This window comes from Mytilus trossulus, chromosome 7 (assembly GCF_036588685.1).
Source record: "Mytilus trossulus isolate FHL-02 chromosome 7, PNRI_Mtr1.1.1.hap1, whole genome shotgun sequence".
Classification (NCBI taxonomy): Eukaryota; Metazoa; Mollusca; class Bivalvia; order Mytilida; family Mytilidae; genus Mytilus; species Mytilus trossulus.
Genome location: NC_086379.1, coordinates 59,543,731 through 59,571,684, shown reverse-complemented (window position 1 = coordinate 59,571,684; position 27,954 = coordinate 59,543,731). Strand labels below are relative to the sequence as shown.

Here is a 27,954-nt window from a genome sequence, read left to right as displayed (position 1 = left end):
CATATATCATTCCAATTCACAGCGAAATATTTTCATATCATTTATCTTCTATTGTATAAATAAGATGTATCATTTATTATGTTTGTACCTTTTGTTTGGATTTATGTCCGTCTATGAAATATAGAAAATTATAACATTATTATTACAACTGGGAGGTTAACAAGCAGGACAAACGCATATATCTACACAATATTGGTTATTTACGACCAACCTCTATGGGACCTCTCTAGTCTACCTTTCTTTTTTATATATTTAAATCCAAGTTCAGTTTTTCATCCGTGTGACAGTGTGGATTCGTTAGCGTTAATATGCAGTATGAATTGTAAAGTAAATAAATATAAATTGCATAATTTAAAATACTGCTTTCACATAAAACCGGTGTAGCCTAGAGGAAACGCTTTACCTGTTTTCCTAAAGGATATTGACATCCAATTATGAGTTTACCTAGGGGGCTCGTAAGACAAGAAGATTATTTAGGACTTAAAAGTGAACTTCTTCGGAATAACAAACTATTTGTGGATCCTGATTTTTCACCTGGTACTTCCTCACTTACATTTTCTGGCGCACAGCCTCGGATTTCAGGAGTACGGAGCGTTATATGGAAACGTCCCAGGGTGAGTAGGGGCATTTGTTGACATTGTCATGCTAGAAGTTAAAACAGGTGGTGAACTAAATGTTTATGGTTCTATTTTTATCAATATTATATAGTATTGGTAACTTTACGGAATACTACACTATATTATGAACTAAGTTTATTCTCATGTATATAATCAATATCTATATCTATATATATCAACATTTATAAGTAGATTTAAACCTTGGGAATCCAAAAGATATTCTAATCAATAATTCGCCGGTGACATATGAGAATTTTATGAATCGTTTCATTAAATTTCTTCCTTATTTTTTAACTGTTCAATTGTTCATTTCCTAAATGAGATCGTTATAAAATATATAATAATGAACGGAAACTAAAATAAGGAAACTTTATACTTTTGTTATTGTAAATCAAATACAAATTGCAATATACAATGTAAGTTGTCTATGGAGGTTTTGCTATAGATCAGTTTTATGTTGAATAAATATAGTTGTTGATATGCATGTGTGTCAAATAAAAACAGTATACTAATTTCCAAATGAAACGAAAGACTGGTTTCGTCTATGCTGCACTAGTTATATTATAGATGTCTCCATGTTAAATATGATCACAGTAGAACGTACATGTATATGATAACATAACAAAAACAAAAACTACATTCTACCAGACAATAATTGGTGTCTTGTGCCAGATCTAAGTCTAAGTCAATAGCCAGATGCACAGATCGACAGACGTTTATTTAATTACTTAATTTTATTGCACCTGAACTGAAGATTTGTTTTTCAGCTTTTTAAGACATTAATGTTCAATATAAAAGCGAGGTTATTACCAACAAATCAGCATCAATATTCGTTATTGCCAAACCTTCTGTGGGTTCATTAGTATTCGTTTAAAACCTATTTGCGTTGATTTCGTGGATAACGGTAAACCACGAATTAAATTAATTTAAAATTAGATTGTGTATCTAAGACTTGCATATTAACATTTGAAAAATATTTGCATCAAATATCTTCGATAGAAATAAAAACACATTTACGAAAATGTGTAACCCTGAAAATAAATGATCCACATTATTGCATTCATTGGTGCCAAAAACGCTTTGGAAATTACAACCATTGTCCAGTAGCAAATATTGCATGCGTATTCAGACAAGTTTCTGGTTGAATGCACTATTTTTATTTTGTTCTGGCATTTGGGACCAATGTACATTACAATGCGGTACATCAATAAAATATAGAAATTTGGGGCTTCCTCCATCAAATAAAATTGGCTGCCACAAAATAGCTTAAATGCAGTGCTTAAAAGTGGCGTTAAATCACCAAAAATGAAAAAATAAAATATAACTTTTTTTTTTATAGTTTTTATCAAAAGAGCCACATACCAAGTTTATCTTTTTATGTCTTAGTTACCTTTCATAAGGACGTAAAGATATAAAAATAAAGGTCCTGTTATCTATTGATCTTTTTGATTTTCGTTTACTATAAAGTAAAATGTATATTGTACAGATCATTAACGTTCTATGCAAGTCCTTTGGTTTTTTGTTAAGCCCATATTTGTTTTAGTTATGTTTAAAAATGTCGACTTTTATTGCCGATTATGCACAAACCACTGACAAAAATAGATTTTGCCGCCCACCTGTAACGACGAAATGTCATTAAAAGTGTCATCGTCATAATATTTAGATCGCATTTTTATTATATATTTTTATATAGTTGCTGATGTTGTCATTGTTCTTTTCTTTTTTTTATTATCATTCTATTATTGCGATTTCACTTTCAGGCGGCATGAACTCGCCAAGCTCGGGTCCCTGAGACACCTTTTTCACGGCAAAAGCTCCCTCCCAACACACACGATGTGAATCAGGTTACATGTAGAACTGAATTCCCGAATTACATATATTTTTATAAAGTCATCCCTCATATCAAAACCCACATCGTCCAGATGATAAATCGGATAGTGACCTCCACTTCAAAATTATTAGATATATCTGTTTAATGAATCTAAGTAACAAATTACTGCTGTCGTCAATTTATTGTCATATTTACTATTTCACACCTTCATGAAATATTATTTTTATCACCAGTTTTCTGCCGAAGGATCTTCTACGACAAAATGATAGATATACGATTGCGTCATTGAGGTTTCTAGTAAACTGTGTACAATAGAATACAACTCTACTAGTAGTTTCACATAATTTGTAGAATGACAGCAATTTCTTATGTGCCTGGAAATTGGTATGACAAGCACAATGAAAAGTCTGTTTCTAGTATTCAGAGGGGGTCACATATATATCAAAATACTTATTAAAGAAGCTATAGACTGGGTGTATAAAATGACATAGAATTTATGCAATAACGATATTTTCTCAGATATAATGTCCTAGTTGTTACCCTCAATGTTAAATGATGTCAACGATCGTCGCACTCATAGGTTGGCCAGTCGGAATTTAAGCTTAAATTGATTTTTTTCAACCAGTTTTCATGAAGAAAAGTTTTCTGTGTGATGGTAACAAAAAAAAAGTATCATTCTCTCATCGAAGGTATTCAATAACCGTTAACTTTCTGCTTTACACACATGCTTTGGACTTCGTTCAACTGCACCGATTTAAAAATTTTGTGGACTTGCATGTAAGCTGACCTGGCTATTGATCACGTAAAAAATAAATCCCTACAAAATCATCGGACATTCATTTAAAATTTACACATGGCCCATTGGTCATATACAGAAAAAAGTATTGATGTATACAATATATACAATTTTCACAATTCAGATAAAAAGTCCTGTGGACTGATATTTTATAAACTAGCGCTTAAAAAAAAACGATTCAGCGATTCAGTCTAGTGAGAAGCTAGGTTGAGGTCCGTATGTCACTAATGTGCTCTCGTATTATTTTGCCTGTAATAATTGCCGATGACCATGACGATAAAGACCAATGAGCTATCATCAAATGCCTTCAATGTCGAATGTGGGTTATTGTGGTGCTTCTTTTAGTGCTTATTTAAGGAGATGTGCGTAATATTAACAACACCTATTTACAATACTTTTATCATCTTAGTTATGATTTTGACCTTATACTGACAATAAAACGTTTATTAACTCGTGTATGCTATACAATTCTCTAACTGGTGACGTATAAATGCACATTGCTGGCTTACAGTATGTATTTCTACTGAAACTAAGGAAGTATGTTACTATAGGCAGTAAGATATGATACAAATTTTGTTCACATTCGAATAAAGAAAACAATCGGCGTATTTTCAGGTTTCTTGATCTTTATATGAATGTTTATAATAATTCAGTGTTCTAGCAAGATGGCCTTCTTCGGCTGGTGTCTGCTCTATAGTCGGGTTGTTGTCGCTTTGACACATTCTTCATTTCCTTTCTAAATTTTATTCTAATATCACAAAAAACGTAGCATCAGTATGCCGACTCATTTAAGAAGAAAAACAAGGAATTCCTTTCCGTCTTGTGACAATTATAATTAGTGCCTGAAAAAATTTCCAAACTCAAAAGCAAAGCAGGGTACCGCTATTCGAAATTTACAAGTGTTAATGTCATGTGTGTATGAATATACTTTCAAATATCTTCTGACGGACAATCAGATAGACGGACGGACGCATCCATCACGATATCAACTCACTTTCTTCAGTAACTTCATATAACAAATGCATATAATAAACGTTTACAAAAATATAAAGTAAGAACAGCAAAATAAGCATTCCAACCCTTACAGAACTTAATATTCTGCTTTTCAATTAATAGAATATGATCAAATCGCTGTAAGAACCCCATCCTAAATTATTGAAAACAATCATTCTGCATTGACGATACTATCTGGGTGTAAATTAGATACACCCATTTTAGCTACGCCCTCAAGGTATCTAATACATACACACGATTGCTCGGATATAATAATATCCCATCTATAGTACTTTAGTCGGTCATCATTTTCCATTGACCATTGGACACTAGAAACCGATTCATTGAGTGCTTGATCAAGTGCTTTGACTGATATAACAGAATTTCTTACTTACCCAATTTTATTTTAGAAATAAGAACTAAGTAACACGAGCCTTTCTTACAATTAACAATTTCCTCAATATCAAAAACTTATTTATCATGATATACTGGTAAAAAGGATCTACCTCTGGATTGATTGGTTGTTTCTTGCTTCATGTCCAGTGGAAAATAGTTCATGCATACTCCAGAAGATTTTTGAGAAAACTATCATACCTGCCAACTTTTCAAAATGCCAATGGGGGTTTTGCATGCAAGATGGCTGTCAAAGTTCTAAGATTCATTCAAGTGGGCCTTCCAGTACATTTTAATGTTGTAGTTTGGATTCTTCATTATTTTATAAGCCTTAATTCATTGTAAAATTAATTGTTTTGTTGAAAATTGTGGACAAAAATGCTCTTTCAAAATTTCAATTTGGGAGCCTCCATGGGGGAAAACCCCCGCAAATAGTGACAGTCGGCAGGTATGAACTATTACTTATGCATAAGATGAAATACTGATAGGGACAAACACCAAAGCACTTAGAAGTATTCCTTTTACGGTAATATTCTGTTTGTTTTCTTTGATTCCTACATGTAGATGCGTATCAATGAGTGAGATTCTTGACCTTTTGTAGCATAATTTGCTTAGATTTTGTTGTATGTGACAGAAGGACAGTGTAAGCTATGTATAATTATTTTTTGAGACGTCAGATGTCATCTAATGAATAGCCAAAATACATGGTTATTGTTATTTGCCTGACGTCCAGTGACAAGGATTTCCATTATTATAAAAGAACTGCTGAATGGGTTCCGTCTAGATATCGTGACATTCTTCCAAAATTTCAACCAGACTGTTAATGAATATCCCACCGACTGACTACTTGCAACTTAATCAAACTCAAAAAGGTATATATTAAGGTCGTGTTATAACATAAAATTCTTCATTCTTTGATTCTCATAATATACATTTCCTTCCAGGACCTGGTTGTCAACCCTAGATTTGTAAAAGCAGGGCTTTCTAGGCATGATTTATACCAAGGAGTTTTAGGTGAGTTATACTGAGATAAACGATGGTTTAAAAAAAATGGCATTTACAGTAGTTTCAGTGAAATATTTTGTAGGTATTTTATGGTTAGTAAGTCAAAGATGATAGCTTATACTCGAGTAGGAAGAAAGGGATGTGATTTTACAACCAATTATGTGAACTAAAATAAACCTGGTATAAACAATACGATTCTTCATCTGTATTGTAAAATTAAGCGGCAACAGTGTTATGTTGTTCATTTTGTGTTCACGAACAATAATAACCATCTCTTTTCAACCTGTGTTCCCGATTGCCATTTAAAATCATTGCTTTTTCTATCGTGTATGCAGATATTCGAATACCGTACCGTTGAACAATGCGGTAGATTCGATCTATTTTAATACCTGTTGCATTTACCGATAATCGGTACTAATATGGTTTGCAAACATGTGTCCATATTCCCAGTAACATCCTGCATTAACAAATGTCCTGTGCAACAACTTACCGTAAATCGTTTTAAAGTAAAGATGTGGAAATGAGATCTGTAGGACATTTTTATTTAACAAAGAGGTGCTGTATGGTTACCAATTAGACTGACACCAACTATCCACCATGATAAGACTTATTGGTTGAATGATTGATTAACATACAGTTGCAAATATTTCATGTATGCTCAGGATTGAGTTTGGAGATTACATATTTTCCTTTAAGGTAGACCAAAACCATTTACGTATAGTAGATCAAGAAATATGAAATACCAGATATTGAAATAAAATAACTATTACGTTTGTACTAGAGAAGAAAGTGAAGTACGTATTTAAAATAAAGGCGTATCAATCATCTTGCAGCTAATGTGTCAAATTTCCTAATTGAGAAACATGATACAACATGAAACACCGCGCGAGATGAACCTTAAATGTGATGGTGTGTTATCTTTATATAATTACGCAATCATATATTTTAAATGGATGATGATGATGTAATGATCATGACGAGATATTGATGGTAAGAAGATGATGATGAGATGCTGATGATGGGATGTTGATGATGGGATGTGGAGGATGGTAGGTTAATGATGGGATGTTGATTACGATAATGATGATGATTATGTGATGCGGCCGCAGGTTTATGATGATATATATATATATATCTATATATCCTTTTATAAATGTTTTCTTTGTTTAATTATATTCTTGTGGTGTAGTCCGACATCTCGGACTACTTGTGTTGTTGCCTCTTTCGTTAGATACCATACACATCCTTTATTCACAAAATAAGTGTGATATCTTTCAGTTAAAATTATTTTCTTTCACAAAAAGTCATGTTATTTATGTGTTGAATATTTTAGGAAACTGTTGGTTCATAGCCGGGGCAGCTGTGGTATCTACTATACCTAAACTATTGTTTAGATGTGTACCAATAGACCAAGATTTTGACAGAGACTATGCAGGTTTGTATAAATGTGTATCAATAGGCCAAGATAGTGGCAGATCAAAAGAGGGGGCCCACTGACTATCTAAGATTCCATAATGTTTCCAACAAAAGGGGCCCTGCCCCCTCTTAATTCACCTCTCAAAGATTTTGGCAAAGACTATGCAGATATGATTTGATGTAAACCAATTATAGACCATGACTATGGTGGTATGTTTAGATGTATACCAATAGACCTAGACTTTGACAAAATCTAAGCTGCCTGGTATTTTTAGATGGATAAACAACTAAAACTTGCAAAAGTTTGAATGAATAAGTTAAGGACCTCATAATATATTATCTCTTATATTTAATACTTATGGTCCTTAAATAATTTTTACCTAGATTGTAGTTTTTTGAAAAAAACAATGGTAAATAGGGAGAATCTTAAATGTTTTCCTTTACATATATAGCAAATGTATGGAATATAAAAGATTGTTTGGCCTTGTCAATTTATTTTGGTATGTCCACTTGGTATCTTTCACCTCTGAGTCTCTTTTTCCATCTTAGTAATTCCTCTATTTTATTATCAATTCAGATCATAACATTACGCTATTTACAGGTTTATTTCGTTTTAACTTTTGGTGGTATGGTAAATGGGTGGAGGTCATCGTTGATGATTTACTACCAACAGATGGCATGCAGCTGATATATGCCAGAAACAGGAGTGATCCGGATGAATTTTGGCCAGCTCTCCTAGAGAAAGCTTACGCTAAGTATGTTTCTTTGTATACTGTAACTACAAATTTGTAGTGATAAAGTATCCAGCTCTCTCCACATACAGAAACCTTTGTAAGGTATACTTGAAGGATATATAGGTCACCTCTTGCAGGGCAACAAATCATAGATTGTTTTATACTTTAAACAAATCAGTAGAGGGCACCACTTATATATAAACTTGGTGATGATAACACTGTCGTGAATACTTACACAAATAATGACTATCCACACTGATCTGTGTCCACACTTGTACTTTAAACAAAAATTTTTGCTATTGTCATCTAATCTGTATGCAGAAAAGCTAAAGACAAATTGGAGTACTGAAAAACATAATTTAAAGTAGTGTGTATCTGAAAATCTAAATAAAATACAGAATTTTCTTTTTAACGGAAGTCTTTGTACACATTTGTTATACCAATTGTGCCCAGACGACTTGTTTCTTTATTATTATGAGGCTGAAATCATACAGGAAATTCTTAGGAAGAAAGATAAGAAGTTAGCAACACCCTTTATCTTTACGTTCAGCTATAAAGATGATGTTCTCTTACTAAAAAATACAAAATGTGGTGGCTATGTTGAACGAATCTATCCCTTGAACTAGAGATAAAGGATACTAGAGATACAGTTAAGTCTGCTCCATATCTTGACTCACATCTAGAAATTGACAATGAGGGTTGGATGAAACCAAACTTTACAACAAAAGAGATGATTTCAGCTTCCCAATTGTGATCTTTCAATTTCTATGTAGCAACATCCCAGCAGCCCCTCCATACAGAGTATATATCTTCCCATTGATAAGATAATCCCAGGCTTGTATTTCCTATCATAATTCTCTTGATATAGGGCTGCTGCTCACAAGGTAGCTATTAAACGAAGAGTCCAAATGGTGAAGTTGAAATCATCCCTTTTTAAATTTTACAAACGCCATCATGAGTTGGTTGACGTTCAACTATATAAAACATTTTCATCTTTTTGGTGAAATATGAAGGAACATATGACTCAAAATTTCTTAAAGAAATGGTTAAAAAAGAAATTTCTCCCATCAAAATAAAGCTTTTTAAATCAAGTTATGGATTTTATAATAATTATTACAATGACATAATGTTCTTTAAAAAAAAGTAATTTTGCTTGTTTTGTTTTTAAAATGGAGATTGTAATCCTCTTGCATGTACAAGGGGTATATTATTTTTTTTTTATTTTGCAGATTGCGAGGTAATTATGAAGCATTAGATGGCGGTAAATTACAAGATGCCATCGTGGATATGACTGGTTCAATATCAGAATATATAGATCTAAAAGACAAGTCCAAGATACAAAATAATTTATATGATCTGGTATGGAAAAGTTATCAGATGAATTCCTTAATGGGTGCTAGTATTCATGTAAGTTATTGGAAGAATTTAAGTCAAATAGATATTTTTTTAGCACTTTTATTGCTGATGCATAAATTTATAAATTGAAGCAATGATTTTTTTTCCCTAATTGTTAGCATTGTGTGTTTTAAAGATAATATATTAGCTTTTACTGAAAACTAGATAATTTTGTTCAATAAATATGTTCTTTATTGTTTATTTGTCAATAATTGATCTGAGATATAAATTTATGCATGATAGATAACTTTACAGCATTTAAGTGACAGATGCTTGTGTGTCTACATTTTAAATTAACATTGTTTACATAGATTTTAGTGTTCAAACTGTCTGAGTTTAATTTGAACAGTTAGCTTGATTTATGTTTTGACTGAATGTAGATATTTGTTGATACTACAAACAGTCCATCATGTCTAAACTCTGGCTATAATTTGAGTATAGTCACATACTCAATACCAACACATATAGGTAACTTAGGGTGGTACCTACCACTACAGGGAGATAACTCCGTAAAGTCAGATAAACGTTTAATTACCTTGTGTAGTAAAGGGAGTTATAAGCTTCTCAAAGATCAAAATTGGTGTTTGTCAAACTGCTATATAACAAGTGTAATTTTTCTGACAAAACTGTGGTTCAAAATTTTTGAAATTTTTATATTTTTGTTAAAGGGTCAAAGTAAATGCTTTGTCAAAATTTTATTGAAATTAAACGAGCCAAATTTATTTTACTGAAAGTGTTAGGTACCACCTTAATACGAGTAATTATTTACTGGTCACTATAAAGAGAAGGCGGACTTTACAAAATACATATTTTAAAAATGATATCTGGGGTGTTTTGTAGTTGCCGGAAAATGCCAAAACACCAGAAGTTGAGATGAACAATGGTTTGTTTATGGGGCATGCATACAGCATAACAGGAATTGCTTCGGTATGTTTATATACATTATTTCTCTTATTATATCTGTTTATATGCTAAATACTTTTATTTCAATATAAAATGTGATCGTGAAAAATGATAACTAAATTTTATTTTATAAAAGTTTTAATTCTCATTAGAAAATTTACAATACATTTTGTGATGGATTATTTCCTTTTGTAAAAAAACAATAAAACTTGCAAAACTGGATTCCAAATTACTGGACCAATTGTCCTTAACTTGCCTTTTTGTCTTATTGGATAAAAAATAAACGTTTAATGGTAGATCTTTGACATTATTGAAAAGTGAAAACACAAAAAAACTGAACTCCGAGGAAAATTCAAAAAGGAAAATCAAAAATCAAAAGGCAAAATCAAAAGTCCAATCACATCAAACGAATGGATAACAACTGTCATATTCCTGACTGTTGCTTTCAGTGGCAATTATTTCATATTTAGGATGAAAACAAATTAGATATTTAGAATGAAAACAAATTAGATATTTAGAAGAAAACAAATTAGATATTTAGAATGAAAACATATTAAGAATTAATCTAACAAGATCCATGATGAATGAATGGAAATTCAAACTGCCACTGTCGAAATGTTAGATAGGAGTAGAAATGCATTTAGCTCATAATATTAGGAAATTATTATAAACAGATACAAGCAATATTTAGTAAACATTTATTACAATAAATCATATAATGAGAAGAAATGACTTGCTTTTCAGATTAAAAACAATTTGGTTATTTATGAATTTTCTTACAGGTTCCATACAGAGGAAATAATGTTCAGTTGTTACGTCTTAGAAATCCGTGGGGCAGATCAGAATGGAAGGGAGACTGGTCTGATCAGTAAGTTGCCTAGTTTTTATCTTAAAATTCCATAGGACAGAAAAAGTGGGGAGGTTAAACTTATCTGATAACTATGATGTATATAGGATCATGTAGAAAACTACAGAAGAGAATATTTTTCAAAATAGGGAAAGTATAAAAGTATACATGGATTATGTACAATGTACTTTACATATAGTTTTACAAGTAATAAAATTATGAAGAACACAATTTTTCTTTTTTTCTTTTGACAGCTGTTTCACTTTTCACACTAGAAATCTTATAAACAATAATTGTTAGTTTTATTGAATTATGCATAACTTAAATGAATATTTTTTTCATGTAACTTTTTTTGGTAAAAATAGCTACTGATATTTTGTAGCTCAGATGAGATCAGGAACATCTCACAAGAAGCAAGGACAAAACTTGGAATAGTCATTACAGATGATGGAGAATTCTGGTAATTCTTGAAATATGATCAGCTGACAAAGATGTTGCTTTTATTTTTTAGCAAAATAATCTAACTAAAACTTTTATATCACAATCCCTTCAATAAACGTTTTTACTACATATTATAATGCAAAGAGAATACGTCTGATCCATATAACAATCAAATGATAAAATATTTTCTTGCACTTGTTCAAAAATCAGAAAAACAAGCAAAGATGCTAGTTGTAACCATACTTTACTCATGTTCCAATCGAAAAGTGTTAGTTTGTTTCTCTTTTAAATCTAGTTTTATGCATGGGTGTTTCATATTCTACTCTTTTATATTTCTGAAGAGTATTCATAGCACAACTTTTCGTTTTTGTTTGAGTATTGTATGATACATTTTTCTATGTTTTATGTCCACAGGATACCATTTATAGATGTATTAAGAAACTTTGATGAAATCCAATTGTGTCACTTACAGCCAGATTCATTAACATCAGAAATAGCCAATGATGAGGTATTCATTAAATATATAGACAATAGACAATATTTTATAGACAATATTTTATTCTCACAAACACATTTACATTAAATGGTTATGGCATACAAAATTAAGACAATAAACTTACAATAGTTAAATTGATTACAATTATATTAGAGTGACAGTGGTATTCACAGCAAAGAAGAAAAAAGGCTATAAATATCAACAGTTAACACATTATAAATGTTCATGAACAATTGAAAAAAGAACACAAACAAAAATTAGGTTGGCATTGCATATTAAAAGAAATACAAGTTATACAGATGTTCTTAATAAAAGACAATCATTAATATACTTTATGGTGATTTTTATAATGACTGGTAGACTGTTATTTAAAAGTACAGTCAAATGCTTCAGTGTTATAGTGGACTGCAATTTAATAAAATTGAAATTAAGATTTTTATTAATATTTTGTATATAGGTATCCCTTAATGATGTATAGCATGGACAGATTGAGAAGAAATGGTATTCATCCTCAATTTCTTGTCTGTTACAGGATAAGCAAATGCGTTTACTTCTTTCAATGTTGGTATAACGCCCTCTTTCAATTGCTAGGGAATGTGCACTTAGTTTAAATTTACTGAAAACTGATCGGTCAGTTTTGAATTTACATATATCAATATATGGGGGCCTTTTTCTAATTCTTTTAGTATGACAAAAGAAATTTAATTTTTCACATTTATTGATAGAACAATTTATAATTTGATAAGCCTGGTCATAGATTCTTTGTTGGATACTATTTATGTGATATTTTAAATTAAAAGTATCAAAAGTGAGATGACCAAAACCTAATTTATTTAACCAGTCTTTTACAATGTTAACCCATTTACTTGTTTTCTCTACATTATTATATATTTTATGGACTAAAGTGTTAGGCGAGTTTACAATATGGTTTAGAAATTTTATAGCTGAAAGCTGAATTTTAAAGTACAAAGGGATTCTGTTTGTCTCAGTTAAACAGGCTACATTTGTTGTTTTGCACTGTACACCTAAAATTTCTTTAATAAATTTAATATGTAAATGTTCAAATGGATCTGAATCTTTGAACACTTGACTTACACCCCAAACTTCACTCCCATAAAGAGTTATTGGAACAACTAAAGTATCAAATAATTTTTCAAGCATACTGCAGGAATTATCTAAAGAGACTGTTTTTTTAATTTTAAACCAAGCCTTTCTCCCTTTTTCCATTAGATTTTTTTTTGAATGACTTAAACTTCCTGAACAATTTATAGTTATTCCAAGGTAACAAATAGATTTAACAGTCTCAAGATGTTCTTTTTCTACTTTAAAATAATTACAGTGAGATTTTCCATTAGAATTGAATATTATAATTTTTGATTTTTGTTTGTTAACATCAAGTTTCCATAGGGAACAAAATTTAGTTAACTCATTTAGTGCATTTTGTAGCCTTTCTTGGGTTTCAGATAATAAAATAATGTCATCTACATATAATAATGATGTCAATTTAACATCTCCTATAATAATTGGTTGAGTGTTTGCATGATCAAGGTCATTTACAAGGCCATTTATATAAATATTAAACAAAGTGGGGCTAAGTACATCCCCTTGTTTTACTCCATAATTTGATATAAATTCATGGCTCATACCATTTTGAAATTTAATTCTGCATTTGTTGTCATTATACATTGATTGGATGACATTAAAAAGCTTGCCTGTAAGTCTGTTTTGGAGTAGAATGTAGAATAAACCCTCCCTCCAGACAGTATCAAAGGCTTTTCGCAGATCTATAAATGCTGCAAAAATTTTCTTTTTTTTAGTTTTATATTTGTCTACAATAGACTTTAATGAGAAGATATGATCTGCTGTTCTAGCTTTTTCTTTGAAGCCAATCTGATTTTCACTTATCAGATTATTAGTGTTAATAAACTTCATTAGTCTAGTGTGTATAATTTTATTGAATAATTTTCCCAAATTAGAAGTCAATGAGATACCTCTATAATTAGAGGGGTCAGATTTGTTCCCCTTTTTATGAATTAAAGTAATCAAACTTTTGTTCCATAATTTTGGGAAGCTGCCTTTCATAAATACTAGGTTGAAAAGTTTTAATAGGGGTTCTAATAATACTGGCATACCGCATTTAATCATTTCATTAGAAATTAAGTCTTCAGCTGATGATTTACCATTTTTAAGTGTTTTAACTGCATTTAAAATTTCAGCTGGCTGGATTTGTTTATTAAATTCGTTGTCAGAGTTGCATGTATTTAGTGTCTTTTTTAAGGCTGTTAATTTTTCAATAATTATGTCATGGAATTTATTGTTTTGGATGTTAGAAGTACTGTTCATTTTTTTAAAGTAGTTTATAAATAATTCTTGATCAAAATGGTTTTCCTCTTTTATTTCTGAAAGAGAACTTAATTTGTTAAGTAAATTCCAAAATGTCTTTGGGTCTTTTTTCATATTTAGTGAGATTTGGTCACAGATTTGACTCTTGTAATTTCTTTCTTCTTGTTTACACCTTCTTCGAAATTTAGATTTGAATGAGTAAAATGATTTTCTATAGGATCCGTTGTCTGGAAACTTATTTACAAGTAAACAGTACTTTTTAACTGTAGTATGGAGGTCATGACAAGAGTCTGAGAACCATGGTTTTTTACTTTTCTTAATAGGCCTATTCATGATTTTCTTTTGAACAAATTTAGTTGATAAAAGTGCTGTATCACACAAAATAGCGTTGAATTTTTCAACAGCTGAATTAGAATCAATCTGTTTATTATTTACAAATTCATCTAGTCTTTGTTTTACATGTGAGTTTTGAATGTTTGTAGTATAACAATCCATTGCTTTGTTATCCCAAAAAAATTTACCAGGGAGAGGATCTAATTTTGTCTCTATAGTTTTACATTTTTGAAAGCAAGTAAGTAAAGAGCAACTGATAGGACAGTGATCTGATATTGGAGTAAAATCACTAACTTTAAAGTTTCCAATGCATTGTAATATATTAGAAGACACAAGTGTATAGTCTACAAGACTGGAACCATTATATGTTATACATGTACATTTGCCCAAAGGGTCTCCAATAGTTCTTCCGTTCAGTATTCTGAGTCCGGATTCTTTACATAAATCAATTAATAACTTTCCACTCTTATTTGCAGATTTTGAATCAAGATTATTTCTTAAATTATGTGAGTCAATTGAATAATCATTGTCTTTTGATTTTGGGAATTTTGCTTCATCAGAGATAACAAAATCAGGAATAGTATTAGTATATGCATTAAAATCACCTTGAATTACAATATCTCCAAGTTGACTATAGTGCTCAATATTTCTTAGCAACTTTGAATAAACTTCATTTATGTCTTCTGTACAACCAGAAGAATATTCTGGTGAAAAATATACTGTAGCCATAAAAATATCATTCTTAAGATTAAAAAAATGTTTATCTAGTTTAACCCATACAGCATTATTATGAGTACAAGTTAGTTTGGATATACTTTTATATATAGAACTTCTGACATACAGAGAAATACCACCAGAACCACGTCTGGCTCTTTTATGTTTTTTCCTGGTACTATTACATATAAAATCAAATCCAGGTATATTATCTACAGGTTTACCACTGTCACTCCAAGTTTCAACAAGACTAATAATATGCATTTTTGATACAAAATTTACAAATGCATGATCAGTAATTTTTTCTGAATTTAAACCTTGAATATTCCACATGCCAATGTTAAGGTTATATTCAGTAGAACTAAGTTTTGGCATTATTTTAGTAAAATGATTTAAAGTATAAGTTAAAAGGACAAAATTGGAGTTGATTTTGGATGATCCTTTGTCAAGGAATTGATAATTTTAAAATTACAATGAACTAAATGATCCATTTTTTGTATTTTTACTATAAATGGTTAATAGAAGTTTCATTATTTTTATGATTTATAATATATAACATAAAGATAGGATGAAAAATGTTTTCCTTTTATAAACAGTATAGAATGAAAAAATGGTGTTTTCATTTCTCTTTCTCATTACTATGAATATTCATACTTTATATATATATATATATATATTTGAAAAGAACAAATAAAACAACAACAAAAAAAACAAAAAAAAAACCCCAAAACATTGATTTTTAGTCATATCTTGACTTGTCAGGCAAATAAGTACACCAAATTACAATTGTTTTTCAACTATAACAGATACATTGTAGGTTTCACATGTTTATCTTGTGGTATGCAATTAATACTGATTGTAACAAATGTTTACGGATAATTTGAAATGCCATTTTGGTGACTTGGTTGGTTAAATGGGCCCCATGGCCACGGATAAAACGGCAAAGGCGGTAAGTTGACTGGTGGTGCTTGCAGGAATGGCATCCTGTGTAGATTATTGTTCATGTTGAATGAACAAATATTGACTTCTAAAATCAAATTATTGAATGAATCTTTATTGCATTAGCAACTGAACATTGCTTTAGCATAATACATGTACAAGGTATAGTTATACATATATATGACAAATAAGACATAATACAGAGAATAGTAAAATAAATTAAATAATGCAGAGAAATATTAAAATAACATAAATAACATATTAACTAATAATTTGCAATCTTAGTTTCCATGCAGCTTTTTAAGATAATTACATATAGTCTTTTTGTTAAGCTTTTTGACCCAGCTTGTAACAGAAAAATAAGCTTTCTTGTATTTGGCCATGAACAATAATACTTTGGCATAAAATTACATCTAAGTGTTCTATATGAAGGACAAATCAACACAAAATGATATAAATATTATACCTCTCACTCAGAAGAAGCTGCTGTTCGTGATTTTTTTTTTTTTTAAATTATAACTTGGATGGATAGTTGTCTCATTTGCACTCATACATACCACATCTATTGGATTATATATTTGTTGACATGTCTGTCATTCATTCATCTACTCAGTCTTTAGTTGGCCTGTCAGTCTGGTTTGTTTAGTCAAAGTATATATTTGTGTGGAACAATAAATTTCCCCTTTAAATCATTTAATCTTTTTGACTGAGGGTATCCAAGCTTGCTCATTTAAGATTCTGAAGTTGATATGGACATAAGAAGCTTGTTTTTAGCTCAACTTTTCTATAATAGATGTTTTAAAAAACACTTCAAACCCAAAGAGAATATATTTCTATTAACCTTTGAACTTTCATACAATGAGCATCTTTTGGAACCAATAGAAATCAAGGAAAACAGGACATAAAATGTGAACTTTGGCTTCTGACAAATACAAATCACAGAATAATTGAAAAAAATAGTAACAAGCTAACAAAAAGTGTACAAGTACAATTTTTTGCTCAAGCATATTGTGTGGTACAGAAATTTTCATGATGAAGACTATAGAGATTGTTAGAAGCGCTTATTTATGGATTTATTTTACAGAGGAAACAAAATTGGGAAGTAACAGTTTACCATGATGCATGGATAAGGGGACTTACTGCTGGAGGTTGTGGCAATCATCCATACCAAGGTATAGGAAATAAATAGATTTCTACAAATTATGTCATTTATATGTAGTGCAAAGGGGAGATAATCTTTTAAATGGCTGTTGGAAATTGTGGCAATTGTCCATATTCACATACAGGACAATAGTTTGAATAATTGGAGCATTGGAGATTATAGAGAATATGTTTAACCTAGAAAGTAAGAAACATGACTGATATATATTATATAAACCATTCAATTTTAGACAGGGGAGATAATTCTACTAAGGCAGGAGGAGATAATTTACTACATTAAATGTTGAAGATACTTACGGGTCTTTTCCTGAGAACCGAACATATTATTGAGCTTATTAAAGTACAAAATGTGATAAATGTGTTTGAATAACTGCTTTGAGTAGGAATTAATTGATTGATTATATAAAAAGAATAAATGAGGAAGAAAACATCTTCACACCAAGTGAATTTCAAATGTACAGTAAATGCGAAGGTGCTTATATTGTTCCTTTTCATTTCCCCTTATTGTCCCGTAAGTATACAAGGTGTAAAAAATTACAGATCATCATCAAGGTTATGACCTTCTTCTTCACAAAAATAGTGCTACATCTTTGACCTGCAACCAAATCAATGTTCAATAATTATATAAAATTAACTAGAAATTATTCAGATATGTTACCTTTGCCGCTCTTCTTTTCAGATCTTTACTGGAAAAATCCTCAGTTTTTTGTAACACTAAAAGATGTGGATATTACAGACAGTTCAGGATTATGTACCTTGATTGCAACTTTGACAGAGAAAGAAATGAATAATAAATCAACTGTTGCAATAGGATTTGATGTGTATAAGGTAATTATGTTATTTTCATGATTTTTAATAGAAAATGGGTTGTATGATAAAAAGAAAATATGGAATAACAACACTTATTAAAAATACAAAAAGAAAAACACAATGCATGTTTTGTCTGACTAAATTATCTGAGTTATCTCCCATTATAAAACAATTTCTACAATTGTTAAAATAATGTTGTAATTCTGTAATAAAAGTCTCTACCATAGGCTATTTTAGTGAAAACTGGACTGATAAATACAGTAATGTGAGATTCAAAATGACAGATTACAGTTCAACCACAAATGACTGTATATGAAAGGTCCATATTCAAAAATTAGATTTGAAAAATGATATATAATTAGAAGTTCATTATGTAGCTAAATATTGTATGTAACTAGCTACAAAACATATTCAAATGAAACAATTTAGAGTTTTATTTAAATTTGATTTTTATACCTGATTTTTGTACAGTTGAGAGAATTTCAAAGGAGACCACTAGATGGAGAATCAGCTCCAAGAAATGCTTTAATTCTACGAAAAAGATCAGGGATTTATGAATACAATCGTGAAGTAACAAGACGATTTGAGTTAGACCCTGGTGTATATGCTTTAATACCTAGTACATTTAAGGCACATGATGAAGCCAAATTTATGCTCAGGTTGTACACAGAGAAACCAGCTGACAGTGGGTAAGTGAAAGTTGTTTTTCTTAATTATGAACAAACACGTACATCTTGCAAAAATAATAAAGTTTGTTTACTTTTAAAGTACCAAATTTGCCTGAAAAGTTTTCCAAATTTGTTTTAAAAAATACCTGTCACATATTCCAATACAGATTAAAATTAAAAGAAACATGTGCTACAATTCCCCCGACATATTTTCCATATGCAAAGTGACCTCTTTGTGACCCATCTCGTAAAAATCCTGTTATCGCAATATGCATGGATGTACTTAAAATAAACTGTTATCTGAATTTACATGTTAAACACGTGCTCAATTTCCGTGCTTTTTTGTTGATTTTTTTGTCGATTGTTGATAAACAGGTGACAATCGTTAAACTTCAGCTTCAAAACACGAACTTTAAATACCTGCCATAATTTCACAACAACACTGACTGATTGAAAAAAAAAATTGACAATTATACGAAATTTTCTCGAAAAAAATGATAAATTCTTGCACAGAAGACTAAGTTTATGATGTTTGTATGCATTGGTTCAAGAATTGGAAAAACATTATTTTTCACAGGTCACTCGTTTCTGATGACTTTAATCATTTTGAAATTAACTTCCAAATATTCAGTAAAGCTGAATTGTAAGTGAATTGTCTGTTTGGTTTTACGTTGATTCTTGAGAAATTAAAAAAGTTGAAGTCAAATTGGGAGGAAAAAAATAACAATTCAGAAAAAGGACCTTGGTTGTAAAAGAGAATAAAAAAATGCTGAAAATGAACAAGAATATTTAAGGCATCAAAGGCAAATATTTAGTGTCTGTCTCATTATAAATATATCCAAATATCTTCATATGTAAGGGAAAATGAAGAATAATTTGTGATTATATACCAATAAATGAAGTTGTAAAGTGTGTAATGATTTGACTCTTCTGTCATTTTGTCCATCATTCCTGTTTTCCCTAGAATAGTGCCTTCATCTTTATCTTTCAAATCCTCTTCAAATTTGTATGAGGAAGTTGCAACAGGTTGAAAATTTTAAAATGTTGCATTTTAATGATATTTTGTTTAAATGATATTAAGATTTAAACAAATTTGACAACATTTCAGGTTACTAGAAGAAGATGATAAGAATGAACTTGTAAGTAAATTGTTACTGTTTTATATTATTCAAAAGCTGGTTTACCTTAACAAACAAGAAATATTTCTCTTCACATACTTAATTATCGCTACACAGTTATGAGATAAAAGGATACATTTTCTTATATATGGTGCCTGTCATAGTCATTAGCTGTTTGGCTGACTTATATTTTTATTGGCACAATATGAGCCAGTGTTACTCCTCTTTTTTCACCATGTTCGAGGTCAATGTGCACAAATTCCTTGATAAATAAGCCAAATTCAACTTGCCATACTGATCGAACTGTAGACATTCAAAATAAATGTTTTTGAACAGTATAAATTCTCTTAGCCTTGCTTGAGTCAGTGCTGCCATCTATTAGGGATCAGACTGGTTTGTACAACAATAGGAAAATAAAACAACTATCCCTCCAAATGGCAGCCAAGGCAAATGACTCAAATTTAAATTGCATCATGAAGAAATTTATCTGTAGTGAAACCTTGCATTAGCAGAAACTTTGTGGAAACTGAACACTTGTATTGGAACTGACTGTTAATATTTGTTATTAATTCAACCTTTGTACGTACACTAATGTGAACAAAAATGTTTAGTCTCAAAGGAGTTAGGTTTAGACAGGTATGTAATTTAATATGATGAAACTAGTTTCATCTATGGTACATTCTTTTTTCCTGTAGCCAAAGCCAGTTAAACCTTTAGATCCAGTGAAGGAATTGTTTATGAAGCATGCCACTGAAGATGGACATATCTATGCAAAAGAATTAAAACATTTTCTTAGAGAATTATCTGCATCAGGTAAGGTATAGAGGGATTCAACAATAACAGTAAAAGACAGAGATTATTTATAGAAGAATAATAGGATGTGTTCTGCTTTTATTTTAGAATTTCCATTGACTATTAGACATGAAACATAGAGTGCAATAACCTGTCTAATATAGGTTGACAAAAAAGATCTTTCAAATAATATTTGTAACTTGAATATTTATTTTGTTGATGCTTGAGCTCTATGTTTCTTAGTCCTAAATTTGGTCGAAATCCTGTTGGTTTGTCAAATATCCCCAAAATTTCTTATATTGACCTATTTGGGATGTAAAAATCAACACTTTAGAATAAAACTTTGACACTAAAAGTTCTACAAGTCAATTTAAAATATTTAATCTTGTAACATTGAACTTTATATAATTTGCTCTTACCAAACTTACTCCTGGTTACAGTTATTTTGGCTCATATGAAAGATGGTTGTGTAATAAACATCATAAAAACTAACCGGGCTCATTAAGAGCAAACAAGGTCATAATAAAAGGTCAACTTTTCCAGAGGAAATTTTATTGTTTAGGTAGCACTCCACAGTTAGGTGTGTAGTTTTGCATTTTGGCCCCTGTGGACTTTTCAAATATGACTGCTAATAATGTGCTATAAAATTCATTTTTGGATAGCTAAGGATTAAAATAGCCTTCATATTTGGATTATATGAACATCTAGATTATGTAATGTCTTTAATATAGGCTGTTTTCTGTATGACAGTCTGTATTTGAATATCCATACCATACATTGGTCTTGCAATTATTGTTATGTTTTTTTCCAACTTTTTGTCGGACAAATTTTGTGATAAAATTTTACGAAAAAAAGGCAAATGACACCCATTTTTTATTTGATCATTAGGAAGATTAATGTCAACAGTTTCGAAAAAGGTATCACTCAAAGGCATTGAAATTCTAGTTTAAGCCAAATTTTTGGGGAATATGTGACATTTTCACCCTCTTTTTTAAATATTTTATGGTAAATGAATGCAGAATGTTGCCATGAATACACATAAAAGGAATAGACAACTTTTGGAGTTCGATGCATTTCCATCAATAACTCTGGTATTACTGAACGTCATTTGTGCGTTAAGGTGCATGGTCACTTCCGTTCTAATGTTGAGCGAGTGGATCATGAAAACTATAATTCTTCAGTGTACGAATTATTCCTCAAATTGAATTCTCAAAATTGACAATAAGCACTGCTGTTACAATAAGGGAATTGTCATTAAGTACCTACAGAACAACCATTCTTTCTAGTTCATCCTGCACAATGACGATCACTAAGACACTTGATGAACATTAATAGTGCACGGATACAGGCAATCCCCTCTATCTGGTAAATGACATCATAAAGGTGCGCATAAATGACGAGTTTTTTCCAGTGACGGATGAACTCGAAAGAGGTCTATTATATTTCACCCTTTTAACCTGTGAAAATCAAATCTATGGAAGATACAGATTGCATACATATGCACATGTGCAACACACAGTTTGGTTAATGTATTAGAACTCCAGGAATAGGAGATGATAAAACATTTTGTGGTTCATTTTCAATTTTATTTTCTAACAGTGGAGTGTTGCCCTAAGCTTAATTGATGGGATTAATCAATTGTTTGGGTGTCATTTATGAGATATAAGAGAAATGTGACAGCTTTATTTATATATATTGAATGATGAACTAAATATCTCAAACCAAACATAAAGATAAATATGTCCTAAACTTTCTTTTAGTTCTAACATTTGTTTATGAAGGAACACTTGTAGAATTTACAAAGAAATGTTGTGAGGCCTTCCTTCTTAGATTTTCAATACATATTTTTACAATATTTGGAATTTTTAAGTGAAGTAACTGAAGATTCTTCTCCTCTTCTCTCCAGTTGAAGATAATAGTATGTTTTCATATTCAAATGAATATGTACGTCCATCTTATAGAATTCATATTTACACATGATTTTAAGTAAAAATGAATAAGTGTGATTTTTGTTTACAGAATTTGGAGAATCCATACTGTTTAGTTTAGAGGCAGCTAGATCTCTTGTTACACTAATGGATGTATCCTTATTATATTTAAAAGGAGGGCAGTGGTATTTCAGATATCTGCAGATATTAAGTTTAGTCTTCTTTTTTTACCTTTTTTAAAGGACCCTATTAGTTAGATTACAAAGATCAGACATGATTGGAATTTACTGATTACATTAGTTTATTTATTGTTCACACAGTTATTTTTGTTGTGTACTTGCTTTGTTTTGTGCATCATACCAGAGAGTATTTAAATATGATCATATTTCTGATTCTTTGATGACTTTCCTAGCAAAGAGAATATGTTTTATATAGCAATACTTGAAATTCAAAATTATGTTTGTATGGAAGACAAAGAAGTAAACAATGAACAGAACTTTTATGATCATCCTTAATATGAATTCAGAGAAATCGTTCTGGTGCACTTAATTATGATGAAGTTGTAAAAGGATGGAATGAAATTAAAGCTTACAAGGTAACTACGTTAGTATAAATGTGTATCCCTGATAAACATTAATAGAACAGAAATGTGAAAAAATCCCTAAAAGCACAAATTTGAAAGTTAAAAATAAACATTTTCCTAAATAACTTTTTTTTTGTTCCAAGAAATCAAGTATCCTAACAAATGAAACTTGGGTTTTTTTTCAAAGAAAATTGGTACAACCAAAAATAAATAAATCTTCAGTAATATAAAAATAGAGAAATGATAAGATTCCTATGTATCCACAAAACACCAATGAATTTGAAAGAGAATATCAACACACAAAATAAAAGAAAGCCAATGCCAACAGCTTTTTTTTTATAAAAAGGTTATATCTAGATTTTCTTTACATTTTTACAGAAAATATTTGAGCAGTTTGACAAGGATGGGACTGCCAGTGTAGATACATATGAACTAAGTAAACTTTTCAGTGCTTTAGGTGAGTTTTGATTCATTGAGTTATTATGCATATTTAAACTAATAATGCAACTTCTTTTTCTACTGATATGCTATATATTTTACTGTGGATTCATTATTTTTTGTTGGGATACCAATTTTCGTGGATTTTCTTGTAAGAGGTTAACCACGAATATATCTTCTTCAAAGGCACAATAGTACAAATTGTTTACAGGCTATAATGTAGACTTTGGCAAAACCATGAAAAAGTATCCACAAAAATCCTTTTTTTCCTCAATCCACGAAAATTAGTATCCATAAAGTATAAATGAATCCACAGTTTGCTGTAATATCCATTCTTTACAAATTATGATATAATAATCATCCTCACTCCTATTGGTAGTGTTTCACTATGATACATTTACTACAATGTAAGTCTGGGAGTCCAAATGTTTGTTGTTTTTAAAACACTTTGCATTTCCAAATTTCCGCAAATTGAAATTGAAATTAATTTCAATCAAAACTCATTTCTTGTATTAAATTTCAATTTAAGATGTAGGCAATACTGAAATTGAAATTAATTTCAATCAAAACTCTTTCTTTGTATTAAATTTCAATTAAAGAAGTAGGCAATATGGAATATTAAAGACCATTAAACTAATTGATAACAATAACATGTATTATACCTTTATGAAATAATTTTGAAATGCAGGTCAATATATAGGTTCTGGTAAGTGAATTATTTGTCTGTTGTAAGAGCATGGATGTACAAGTACCTAGACATATTGTACAACATAGCCTCACATAGGATGCTTGAATTTGCTTTGTTGGTATATCTGTGATAGACAATATCCCTTTAATACAGTTCCATGAATACATAATTGCTTTATCTCAATACTTTGCTTCTAATGAAATAACAATTCTCAAAAGTGTTGATGCACAAAAATCACTTAATTTTTAATGAAATTCTAAATAGTTTTTTAAAAGTTATCTATCTGCTTGAAATAGTAAGAAATCTGATTTTTAATACTATACATGATATGTGTCTATATCAGTGTTGGTTTGTTTCATAACTGTGAAATTATTAACTTTATTGAAAATTTACAAACTTCTATCTTTATACTCAGATAATATATATTATATTTATATATTAATTCTAATAAACATGCTTACTGCTACATATTTGAAAATTACAAGGGTTTTCTTACTGCCATCACTAATTATAATAAAATACTTAAATAAGAAATTACCTGATTGGCTTGCAAATTCACTGCTCTTTTCAAGCATCAAATAACTTGCATTATCTGTCCTGTCTGCCATTCCTCCAATAGTTCAACAAATATATTTGTCACACTTTTCTCACATTACACATCACAGAAATTAATGACTTCATATTTGGTCCACAGCTTTGCAGTGATGAGTTATTATATACATGAGCACTTTTTACAACTACCAGATACCTACTTTAAATTATGTAATACTTTCTTCACTAGGCTATATGAACTAAGAATTTTTTTAAAAAGGCTAAATGAAGTTAAAAAATTTTGTCACACTTTTTTCAAGTTCTATCGAACATAATTATTTCGGTCAGCTCAACAGCTGTTTATCAGTGATGAGTTGTAATGTGTATGCACTTTTCTGGTCTTCCAGACACCTTCTTTCTGTTTTCTCAAACTTAGAATAAAGATTGATGGTATGCCAAGTACAACAATGTGTTCATTCTTGAAAGTCTTAAAAGTTTTAAGTTTTGATTTCAGTTCATTTTAGTTGAACTGTTGAGTAAGAACTGTTGAGTAAGAGTGTGTGTTCATGTTTTCATATAATCACTTTGTTGTAAATGATACATTACTTTAAACTCTTTTACAGCTTTTAAACATTTACATTATTTACTTTATTAGGTTTTACTGTAAACAGACAGGTACAGATAGCGATTGTACGTCGCTATGGAAACAGGAACAATAAAATCAGACTGACAGATTTTTTGATAGTGATCTTTAAACTCACATTAATGTTTGGTAAATATCTTAAGAGTTCGAACATATTTTGTTGTTTATATACTATGCAAACAGATGGAACTAAAGTTCCACAACCTTGATATTCTTTTATAGATAGATATATATGTTTTGCTCTGCTTTGAATTAATTCAAATTCTCGAAAAACATTATTGAAACAAGTTCACAGTTGATAAAAGTGATTTTTTAGTGCTGAATTTGAACATTTCATCCCTGGTTGAGCCAAACTAAAAAACTAAAAATTATATATTCAGGCCCCTGTATATTATTGTATTGTCAGGTTATCTAATAGGCATAATATTCTTGCAATAATCTTTTTATGGCTATTGGATAAGTAATTGCAAAATATTGTATATAGATTATCCTCTAATTTAATATAATCTATAAAGTTTTTGTATCTTATCTTGTTGCATTCCTAAACTAATAAATGAAATATCTATATGGTATCATATGGGCTTCAACATTAATAAGCAAAAAAACATTCTTTATTTATTTGTGATAATTGTCTGCATTTGTTTCTGGTATTTTGGGAGTTTGTTTTTGCTTCAAGGTTGTTGAAGAAAACTTTGTATTGCAGAGTCTATTAATTAACTTCAATCATCTTTCTATTTTATTTTAGAACTATTTAAGGATCAGCAGTTGAAAACCGGTGGTAATAATGATGCTGCTTCATTCACCTTAAATGAAGTAAGTTTTCACTGTTAAATAATTACAAGAAAAGGAATGAGAATTCAATCTTACTAGAACCCACATTATCTCAATCAAGATTTTAAGATTAAAATATTTATTCATTCTACAACAGGGGAAATGTTCACTGACCTTTGTTTCTCTTTAAGAATGTTCAAAAGGAAGACATTTAAAAGTAATTCCTTCATGTACAGTTTTGAATTTGTATGAAATTTCTTATTTATATATTAAGTGTTTTTTTAATAGAGTTCAACAAAGCAGTGAGTGTTAGTCAACCGTTTTTATTAAGACATCAAATTGCATAATCATGAAATATTTGGAGAACTGTCTTTTCTCTTTTTCAGTATCTGTACTACACAATGTACTGCTGACCAACTGACCGACCAAAACATCAGAAATCCATGAGGATAACTCTACAAATAACATTACAATGAATTTTGTTTGTGCAAAGACTTTTTTTTCTAGAAATGGCAGCAAGTTTTAAGCTTATATTTTTACAGCCTTACCATGTGTGTTATCGTCAAGTACCAATAGTTATATTGTGTTTTCATTTTCAAAACTATTCTTCTCAGATTTTTAGCCCAAATTTGATGACCGAGTTTTCAGAAAGTATCTCAATTTTTTTTTAAGGTAAAACAGTTAACATTCATCGAGCATATTTTTCTGTCAAATATTTTAATCAAATGAATCGCGTCGATCATTCTTAAGTTATCCTGATCAGCATTATATATATTAAACTGCCTTTGACCAAATCAACATTTTATAGATTAGAATATTATTAATTTGTTTATTTAAACTAATTTGATTAGTTTAGGGATAGTCACATGTTAAAACTATATTTTCGAAGGAGGATTACAAAAAAGCATATTGCATGGTAATTTTAAGAATATCTTAAAACAGGCAAACTTTGTGACGTCCTGTTATGAATTTCCTGATATGGTTTAAACTTTTATAAAAAAATATCTTTGATCTATTATTTGAAGAAAAAAAATCTTCAATTACATAAGATTTAAAAATTAGAATAAAGAATAGAGCTAAATGAAATAACAACTTATATGTTGTTTATGTCTAGTAAAAATATGATATCTATATAAAATTACAGAAAAATCAAAGGATGATTTTGTTATATTTCTTGTATTGACCTCAGGCAAAGGCTATAATTGTATATTGTCCTCCTTTTTCAACAACTGGCATTAACATCAATAATACATGTGGTTAACTCTAACATTGGCTGGAATGATGTCAATAAAACTTGATAGGACATTATGCTTGGTATTTATGTTCTTTGATTTGTTGATCTATTATAGAAAGCTGAGTATTTTAAGTGATACAGGCACATTGAAACCTTTATTGTAGAATCTCTTAAAATCTGCTTATTAATATACATGTAGTAAGTTTTTGTTATTGTTTTAATTTATGCAATAATGAATATAGCAATAGGTGCAACTTTGAAATGAAAAACAATGAATTTTTAATAGAACAATTTATTTTATATGCATGATTTATAAAGGGAATAGATGCTGAATGTGCATTTAATTATAAAATTTTTATTTTCCTTTTTTCATTAAAGTATGTTATTGTTTTG

At 30.0% G+C, this 27,954-nt stretch overlaps 1 protein-coding gene across 3 annotated transcripts; it reads left to right on the top strand.

Moving 5' to 3' along the window:
- Positions 1-141: 141 nt before the first annotated feature.
- Positions 142-27,954, top strand: LOC134725435 (calpain-B-like). Of its 3 annotated transcripts, XM_063589248.1 has the most exons (21): positions 142-614; positions 5,575-5,644; positions 6,969-7,070; positions 7,653-7,806; positions 9,015-9,192; positions 10,021-10,107; positions 10,866-10,951; positions 11,313-11,390; positions 11,786-11,879; positions 17,281-17,368; positions 18,037-18,185; positions 18,639-18,856; positions 19,944-19,974; positions 20,649-20,766; positions 22,765-22,826; positions 23,200-23,268; positions 23,635-23,713; positions 24,383-24,400; positions 25,569-25,685; positions 26,302-26,369; positions 26,714-27,954. In XM_063589248.1, exons 1-21 carry the CDS (start codon positions 435-437, stop codon positions 26,738-26,740), a joined length of 2,073 nt encoding a protein of 690 aa, XP_063445318.1. In that variant the 5' UTR covers positions 142-434; the 3' UTR covers positions 26,741-27,954. The 3 variants fall into 3 exon arrangements, with proteins under 3 accessions (XP_063445318.1, XP_063445319.1, XP_063445320.1); XM_063589249.1 differs by lacking the exon at positions 24,383-24,400 and having other exon boundaries at positions 144-614; XM_063589250.1 differs by lacking the exons at positions 142-614; positions 5,575-5,644 and adding an exon at positions 6,593-6,684.

Bases quoted from the DNA above. Each gene is read 5' to 3' on its own strand.
- LOC134725435 (XM_063589248.1), top strand. From the start codon at position 435: ATGAGTTTACCTAGGGGGCTCGTAAGACAAGAAGATTATTTAGGACTT. The intron at 7,071-7,652 runs GTTTGTATAAAT...CGCTATTTACAG, and splicing joins TTTTGACAGAGACTATGCAG to GTTTATTTCGTTTTAACTTT. The intron at 25,686-26,301 runs GTAAATATCTTA...ATTTTATTTTAG, and splicing joins TAAACTCACATTAATGTTTG to AACTATTTAAGGATCAGCAG.